The 8,657-nt window shown below is 63.5% G+C and overlaps 2 protein-coding genes across 7 annotated transcripts in view; one reads left to right on the top strand and one right to left on the bottom strand.

Moving 5' to 3' along the window:
• The window catches only part of DEGS2 (delta 4-desaturase, sphingolipid 2), a 20,136-nt gene extending 18,181 nt beyond the window's left edge, over positions 1–1,955 (top strand). The window contains exon 3 of the mRNA XM_007109078.3: positions 1,286–1,955. Within this exon, the coding sequence (XP_007109140.1) occupies positions 1,286–1,432 (147 nt within the window). The 3' untranslated portion in view covers positions 1,433–1,955. The remainder of the gene's footprint in view (positions 1–1,285) is intronic.
• A 2,073-nt stretch (positions 1,956–4,028) lies between these two features.
• EVL (Enah/Vasp-like) overlaps positions 4,029–8,657 on the bottom strand; it is a 162,188-nt gene continuing 157,559 nt past the window's right edge. For all 6 annotated transcript variants that reach the window (XM_028496387.2, XM_055088713.1, XM_028496388.2 and 3 more), the window contains 3 exons: positions 6,518–6,584; positions 6,047–6,104; positions 4,029–4,235 (listed from right to left, as the gene is read on the bottom strand). In XM_028496387.2, the coding sequence (XP_028352188.1) occupies positions 4,198–4,235; positions 6,047–6,104; positions 6,518–6,584 (163 nt within the window). In that variant the 3' untranslated portion in view covers positions 4,029–4,197. The remainder of the gene's footprint in view (positions 4,236–6,046; positions 6,105–6,517; positions 6,585–8,657) is intronic.

Here is an 8,657-nt window from a genome sequence, read left to right as displayed (position 1 = left end):
AGAGGGAGGGAGGGGGAGAGGGAGGGGGGGAGAGGGAGGGAGGGGGGGGAGAGGGAGGGGGGGGAGGGGGAGTTGTTGTTGTTGTCCCGGTCCGGCACTGGTCAGTTAGAGCAGAAGTGACTGCGCACAGGGGGGTTGGAGATTGTGGTGGTGGGAAGGGTGTCTGGGTGTGCCCACATTCCTGCGTGTGATTAGGCGTGCCTGTCCATGTGTGCGTGTCTGGGAGTGCATGTTCACCCACTCGTGCTGCAGTGCAAGTGAGCACTGGTCTGGGTGTGCAGGTGTTTGTGCCGTGGCCCACGTGACTCTGGAGTCTGACAGCCTGTGTGTCCACCCTGGCTGTTTCGCCCCCCCCACCCCCAATGGTACCGAGGTCCCGCTCTGTGCCGGGCGCCATCTCACCGAAGCCTCACCACAAGCCTATGCGGCATTTCAAGCCCATCATGCCCATTTCATGGAGGCGAAGGGAGAGGCTCGGGGAGCGGGGATCCCTGCCTCAGGAAGCAGCAGAGCCAGAAACTTGAGCCAGGACACTCACAGGAGCAGCTGCTGTCAGCTGTGAGCCTTTCCTTCTCCCAAGCAAAGTCAAAGGCTCCCTGTTCCTGCCGTGCGTGTCACCTCATCCCCCTTAGGCCGCCCTTTTCAGTTATAAAGCAGGCCCTGTGCACCTGGTGCGTCCTCTGTGGGGGGAGGGGGAGGCCTCCCATGCAGTTGGTGTGGATGTAGGTGCTGAGGCTGGAGCACTTCTTGGAGGAGGCGGGCTGAGGGTGTCAGGTGCAGAGAGGGGCAGGGAGCTGGAGGGGGAAATGACAAGTCCTGAGGCTGGCAGGAGGACAACGGGGTGGGAGGATGGTGGGAGCCGAGGTCAGAGGGCTTTGCAGGTCCGAGAGGGCACCGAACGCCGGGCTGAGGCGCGTGGACGTGACCTGGGTTCAGCAGGACTCGAGCCAGGCTGTGCCGCAGAACTCGGCCACCCCGAGGCTCCTGGATCAGAAACTCGGGGTGCGGGCTCCGGGGAGGGGGGGTGTGCATTTTAACTCCTCACCCCCATTTGGGGCAGGGGCCTCAGTGCCTCTTGGTGCCCCCGGCCAACGGCCCCTCCCCTCCGCCTTCGGGCGGCGCCGGGCGGCCTCCTGCCCCGCTGGCCCGGACACGGGTGCCCTGGGAGATGACAGGGCTGCGCATGCGCTCGCGTGGTCTGTGTGCGCACGTGTCTGTGCGCATGAGCACCTGCGGCTGTGCACGTGCCTGTGCGCGGCCTCTGACCCGTGCGCCCTCTCGGCAGGTACGGAAGATCGCGCCCGAGTACTACGACCACCTGCCCCAGCACTACTCGTGGGTGAAAGTGCTCTGGGACTTTGTGTCTGAGGACTCCCTGGGGCCCTACGCCAGGGTGAAGCGGGTGTGCAAGCTGGCAGAGGACGGCCTGTGAGCCCGACGGCCGGCGCCCCGAGTGCACGGGCCCTGCTGCGCGCTGGCCCTGCCGCCCGCGCCTCGGTGCCCGGTGGGAGCAGGGCCTGTGCTCTCTGGTTGCTGCCCGGCCTCGCCCCGCCCACCTGCTGCAGGGCTGGCCGTCACCTGTCCCCAGGGCGTGTAGTGCCCAGAACTGGTTTGGCTGCATTTGGTTCCCGCACCCTAGGCTGCTGCTCTTGTCCCCCTGGAGCCCCGAGACCACGCCTGGAGACAGCAGGCACGGGTGGCAGCCTGGAGAAGCTTGGTCTGCACGTGGACTGGTGACTGGAGGCTGGGCCCTCCCTTTCAGGACGTCACGGGCGAGGCCTGGACGGGCGCTGGGTGCTCTGTGCCCAGGGAGCTGATTTCTCTGGCGTGCCCGTTCCCTAAATTAAATCAGCATGTTTTCAAGTCCACAGGTGGTGCTTCCCAGGGGTGGGCTCGGCTCCTGGCCGGCAGGGCCTGAGGCCACGCTCCTCCCTCTGGGGCAGCCTTCCCCGGGGGCCCTGTCATTGAGTGGCCGGTTTTGGGGGTGTGGGCAGAGATCCATGCGGTCCTCGGGCCCCGTCCCCGCTCCCACCACAACCCTGCCCCCCGCGCCTGCCGAGTTCCTGCTGCACCTCGGGCCCTCACCCCCGCCAGCTCAGACGTGGGGCTTGAGGAGAACAGGTACCACAGGCCAGGCAGATGGCGGGTGGACAGGCATCTGGACCGACGGGTGACTGCCCAAGTGAGCTAGGGCTCTGACGGAGGCAGGCTGGTGTCCTCGGTGTCTCTGCGAAGTGGGGAGCGGCTCGTCCGGACTGTGCTGAGCACTGATGGCCCAGCTGAGAGGTGGGGAGGCATGTCTGGCGCCAGCCCCTTGGCTCAGGGGCCGTGTCGGAGTGTGGGTCCTTGTCTCTCAGAGGCAGGCGGGCGGCAGGAGGGATGCCTGGGCGAGGCCCTCCCTGCCAGAGGAAGTGGCCGGGCAAAGATGGCCTCCCCTTGGAGCCCTGAGGCTGGGGAGGCCGAGGTCCACGGCCCAGGGGCCCGGGAGAGGGAGGGCTGGGAGGAAGGCACAGCTGGGAGGGGAGGAAGGTCTCAGGTGTCTGAGGCCAGGCAGCTGCTGAGCAAGGACTTCCTGCTCGGGGCTGGGAGCGGCCTCGCGTGTGCCAGGCACCCCTGTCCCCGGGTGTTCTGGCCACTGAGATGGCCCGGGGCAGAGGCCCTTGGGCTGGCTGTGGGAGGGCAGTGCGGCTCTGGGCCTGGGCAGGCGGCCCCTCCTTGTGCACACAGGCTGGCCTGGGCCCAGGGGAGACCCAGAGAGCCCAGCTGGGCCTCGCGGGCTCTCCGTGTCTGCCAGCGAGCTTCTCTGCCGACGGGACAGTCACGGCTGGGCCTCACCCAGAGCCGAAGGTGGGCCCAGGGCAGGGGTCTGGCACAACTCTGAGAGGCAGCAGCGGGGGAGCACCCCGTCACCACCTGCCAGCACTCCCGCCCCGAGGCGACAGGATTCCTGGATGGCGGGAGGCGGACGGAGCCCTGGCGAGCAGCTCGTGGGTTAAAGCCACGCTCACCTCCCAACCGCACAACAGCCCTATTCCTGTGCCCCAGGGTCGCTGGGAGTGCTCAGTGAGATGGTGTGTCCAGAGCCTGGCCAGAAAACAGTCCCACTGTCATGACCCAGACTGGGGGCTCTCCTCCCGTGGCCCCGAGCGGACGGCTGGGCCAGCGCCTGGGCATACTGTGTCGTGGTGCCTGCGGGATGGTCACAGGGTGCCAAAGCTTTTCCACTGGCTGGGGCCTCACTCCTGGCTCAGGGCCAGCAGTCGCCGAGGCGGAGAGCCAGACCCTCTCGGGCTCCAACGGGGACCTCGCGCGGGCTGACAGGTGCTGGGAAGTGCCTCAGGTGGGCACACGGGCTGCCCCTCCTGCCACAGAGGTGGGGACCTGTGCTCCTCCCTGGGGGCTGCAGGAGACTTGTGGGGCAGGGTGGAGGCCTTCCCTGCCCGCCTTGCTGGGCCCGGGCCCCGGGGCGCCCCTCTGTGCGGCGGGGGAGGTTAAGCAGGTGCCTCCTCCTGGCCCCTCTGGCGTTCTAGGCGCCACTCAGGGCCCGTCTCCCTGGAGGAGGCCCCGGGGGGCGGCTCCTGGGCCCCCCGCCGGCAGTGCCTGAGCTGCCCGGCTCAGCGGCCCATCCTCCCTCGCGTCTGAGTCAGCCCAGCCTCGCACCCACGGCCGCCACTGCCGTGGGCCCTGCCCCCAAAAGAGGCCTCCCCGGCCGGGAGCCGCCAAGAGCGAGCGAGTCGGAGCCGGGGTGTGGACGGTAAGCATTTATTACCACGTGGACACAGGCCGCCCGGTGCGTGCGCGGCCCCTAACCACCAGGCCGCTGGGAAGGAGCCGCGTGGGGGCGGCCGCTGCTCCCGCTGACACCTAGGAGAAAACCTGAAACCCGTCGAACGAGGCGCGTGACTGACTCGGGCTATCTTCTCTATAAACCGAAAGGAATGTACACTTAAATAGGCAAATATAAAATACAAAAAAAGGCGATAGGCCTGGTGTTCCGTGTCAGGTTGAATCTAAAAAAATCCAGGAGCTGAACTTTTTTCCTCATTTTAATATTTTATCACAGGTTAAGACTTTTAAACGAAGCACATCCTAGCTTCAGCGCGTGCTCGTGTGTGCTGGAGGCCTGGGGCGCTGGGCTCCTTGCTGTCCCCGCCTTCGGCTGGACCGGGTCTCGGGCGGCGTCGGGGGCCGAGCGACCTACGAGGTGCTGATCCCACCCAGCTCCTGCCTGATGGCTGAGGGACAGGGCGGGAGAGGAGGCTCAGGCGCCGTCCCCCCGGCCTGGCCAGGTCCTGCCTGGCGTCTGCCCCGCTCTGTCTCCCGAGAGCCGCCCCGCTGCCCCCACAGGCCTCCGGAGGTCACGAGCCACAGGCCAGAGGTCAAGCAGCACAGCGGGCTCCGGCAGACTCTGGGGTGACAGCAAAGCCGTCTGTGGGTCTCATCTACCGTTTCTCGTGAGCTGGCAGTCCCTCGAGGGTGGCACTGCCCCTTCCCCGTCAGAGGACGAGCTGTTAAGGGGCCGGCAGGCAGCCCAGCTCTGGTGGGAGGACTGGCAAGCCCCCCACCCCGCCCACAGGGGCAGCATCAAGTCGGTGACCTTGAGCAGGGCGGGGGGCTCCCACGCCCTGCCTCCACGGGCCTGGGCTCGCCCCATCCGGAGGGGGCGGGGGCTTCTCCTGCTCCTCTCCCCCTTCTTAAGAGTCCTCCCCCAGATTTGAGCCTCTGCCCAGACAGAGCCCAGGGGGCCCGGATCCGAAGGCCAGGAGAGAGAGCTGAGGGCCGGGCCCGTCTCCAGCAGCAGGGGAACGAGGGGAGGGTTCCAGGAGCCCCCCCATGGCCCACATCTCCCCCGGCCTCTCAGCCGCCCGCCCCAGAGGCTGCGTCCACCGCGGCCACGCTGTGGCAGGTGCAGACAGGGGCCCCCCACACCCACTGGCTCCCTCCGTCGAGGCCTGTGCCCTCTGCTAGCTGGCTGGCCGGCTGGCTGGCAGCCCTGCTTCGGGCCCCACACCAGCCCTGGCCCTGGGGCCACACAAGCAGTCCTCCTGAGGTGGGAGCGCCCAGCACTAGAGCAGGGTTAATAGTTGGCCTCTGTGTCTCCTCTCTGGCTCTGCTCTCTCTCTTGGTTCATTAACTCCTTATCTGCCCATCCCAGGCCTGTGGGGGGATTGGGCAAACAGGAACTGAGTGCTCTCCTCTGGGTCAAGGACGGGGTGTGGCCGTCACCCAGCCCTGGGCAGGGGTCCGGCTCTGCTGTCACCCCACGCAGGTTCCCAGCCGCCTCTCCTCTCTCCCGCGTCTGGCGGCCCTCGGCCACCAGCACCCAGCAGGTGGGATGGGGAGCGGAGCCAGCCCTGCCCGAACCTTTCCTTTTCCTCTGGCTCCAGATCTGAGCCAGCCGTATCAAAGGCTCCGGGGGGGACCGGAAGGACGGATGTGATTCACTGGGACGAGGCCCTGCCTCTGGAGCCACGTGCCTGCTCCCCCGAGGCCAGGCCCAGCGGGCTGTGAACTAGGTCAGGCCCATAGGCAATTCTGCGGCTTCTTGGACCCCTAAACCTCTGGGAAGGCAGCGGTTGCCCTTATAACCCCAAACCCAGTGATCAGAAGTGGCAGCATAAAAAAAAGGAATCTAAGTCCACAGGTGCTGAGCTAAGCAACAGAGAATTCAGGGCTGCTCTTGGCCTGGGAATGCAGTCTCGGATCTTTCTCCCGCCACAGGCTAATCCTGGGAAGGAGCCTGGGGGAGCCGGACTCAGACTGAGGGGGCAGACCAGCAGGGCGTGCCCGTCCTTAGACAAGGCGCTTAATCTGTTTGAGCCTCAGTTTGCTCAGAGACTCGGGAGGGTGGTGTTGGCCGCTGGAAGACTGACCCCCGCCCCCATGCCGGTACAAGCCCCAGGCCTCCTGGCCCAGGACGGTCTCCCTGGCTGGACCATCCTGGCCCCCTGCTTGGCCACCCTGGGCACAGGCAGGCCTCTCTCTCCAAGGACGCTGGGTGCGCCCCGGCTCAGGGCGACGCCGGGGGTGGGGGCCCTCTACTCACCGTCGATGATCTCCTCCTTCACTTTGTGGAGCTCGCGGACCACCTCCTCGAGGATCTCCTGGTGGGAGCAGAGCCTCAGAGTGAAGGGACAGACAGCAGAGGAGAAGTGCCCTTGATCGAGGGGCAGGGGCAGCGCCACAGCCGTCACCCCTGCCCACGTCCCCCCGTGTTCTCGGCTGCCTCCCCAGGCCGGGGAAGGGTGTGTGAGTGGGAGATGGGACACCCTCCCCCGCCTGAGAGATACGCTGGAGGAGCCGGGCTGCCCGGGAGGGGAAGCCCCAGAGGCGGGCCGGGAGCACCCAGAGCCTTTTCCTGGTGAGGACAGGGGCAGGGGGACCGACGCTGCGCGTGTCCCCTCCCCCACCGCCGGCTCCCGACTGCGGGCAGCCGCACGTGGCCCTCTTGGGCGGGCCCGCCTGCCCACGCGGCCCCGAGAAGTCCCCAGCCTCTGGCTCCTTCACAGCCTCTCACCTGTTTCATCCGGTCTAAATCTAAGGCATCCAGGGCCACGTCGTTTACACTTCCCGCCGGCTTCATCCTGGGGAGAGGGCGGCAGGGTGCGGTCAGGTGGGCGTTGGGGCCCGGCGGGCGTCCCCGTGCTGGGAGACTGAACGGCGCCCTGGCGCCTCCCCACTGCGGGCCCAGCCCAGCCCTGCCCTCTCCCGTCGTCCTTCAAACGCTTTCTGCTTTTACCTCCCGCCGCTCCTTGGCTCCCTGAAAAGGACTCCAATACCCTGTCTCCACCTCGAGAGGGGCTCACGGATACTGCGACCATATTTCCCAACCCAGGAGTCAGGACTTGGGGTCTTCTGACTTGGCAGCTCTCACACAGAAGCGGTCACGTAAACGGACAGCATCACCTGCTGCCTCCCCTGGAAAGGGGCCCCCATAAGCTGGTCCTCAGCGTGAGGGTCTACGTTCCTGGCTAGATGGAGGCTTGGGGAAAACCAGTAATGATGGCATTAAATACGAGACAAAATTGCAAAAATCTTAAACACTCATCCTAAAGGCACCCACTTCTGACACAAACATGTGTCCCTGGTGTTGGTAACCGGCTCTGGTGTGTAATTACTTCAGGAAACGTCCTTGGATGTGGTTTTGCTCTTCTCAGGCAAGGGTTTCAGTTTTGGGGACTGTCCTTCTGTGACGCTTCTGAACTAAGGTTAGCTGGTTTGAAATTTAATGTCTCCTGCACATGAATCCTCCCTGGAAAATCTTGGCAGGGAATTCCCTGGCGGTCCAGTGGTTAGGACTTGCTGCTTTCAGAGCCGGGGCCCAGCTTCAATCCCTGGTCAGGGAACTAAGATCCCACCAGTGGAAGAGAGGAGGGGAGGGAAGGACGGAAGGAGGGAGGAAGGAAGGAAATCTTGGCAAATGCTCGTCTAACCACCTGGCCTTTCAAAGCAGGACCATGGTGCTGAGGGTACACTTTCTGGATCCACTTTCTGTCCCCACGTGGAGAGAAAGGCAGGTTCAGGGAAATGATGTGGCTAGAGCCAGCTGCAGGGATCGTGGATGTGACAGCTGGCGGACAGACATCGACCTGGCGGACTGGCATGGCTACCAGGGGTCACTGTACAGATTAGGTCCATCTGGGGAAATCGAGGGCTGGTGTTCTCCACAGTGAAGGAGAACAAGCATGAAAACTAAAGTGCTGGTGCAGCCGCGATGGAGAACATTGTGGAGGGGCCTCAAAGAATTAAGAACGTAATGACCACACGAGACAGTCCCAGGAGACAGCTGCACCCCCATGTTCACTGCAGCGTTATTCACAACTGCCACGACATGGGAACAACCCAAGGGTCTGCTGACAGATGAATGGAGAAGATGATGTCATGTCTGTATCTGTGTGCGTGTGTGAGTGTATGTACACACACGTGTACGTATGTACATCACACAGTTACATAATGGAGTATTCTGCCACAAGAAAGAAGGAGACCCTGCCATTTGTGACAACATGGACGTTATGCTAAGTGAAATAAGCCAGACAGAGAAAAACAAATGCTGCATGATCTCACTTATATGTAAAATCTAGAAAAGCCAAACTCAGAAACAGAGCGTAGACTCGTGGCTGCCAGGGGCTGGCGGGCGGCGGCGGCTGCAATTGGTGGAGGTGGTCCAAGGGCACACACTTCCGCTAATGAGATGGGTTCCCTCTTGGGGGTGTAACTTACAGCACAGTAACTATAGTTAACGATACTGTATCATATGCTTGAAAAGAGCGAAGAAAGTAGATCTGAAAGCTCTCACCACACACGTACAAAAAAAGGTAACTGTGTGAGGTTATGGACGAGTTAACTTACCTGACTGTGGTAATCATTTTACAATGCACACATATATCAAATCACAGTGTGGTACACCTTGAACTTACACAACACTAGATGTCAATTATAGCTCAATAAAACTGGATTTTTAAAAAAACCACTGAATGCTACGTAAATAAAATCTTAGTGGTCCAGTGCACAAACCTGGGTTAAAAAGGAAAAGGAGGGCTTCCCTGGTGGCGCAGTGGTTGAGAGTCCGCCTGCCGATGCAGGGGACGCGGGTTCGTGCCCCGGTCCGGGAAGATCCCACGTGCCGCGGGGCGGCTGGGCCCGTGAGCCACGGCCGC

This window comes from Physeter macrocephalus, chromosome 11, assembly GCF_002837175.3.
Source record: "Physeter macrocephalus isolate SW-GA chromosome 11, ASM283717v5, whole genome shotgun sequence".
Classification (NCBI taxonomy): Eukaryota; Metazoa; Chordata; class Mammalia; order Artiodactyla; family Physeteridae; genus Physeter; species Physeter macrocephalus.
This window is presented reverse-complemented; position numbering and strand designations above follow the sequence as displayed.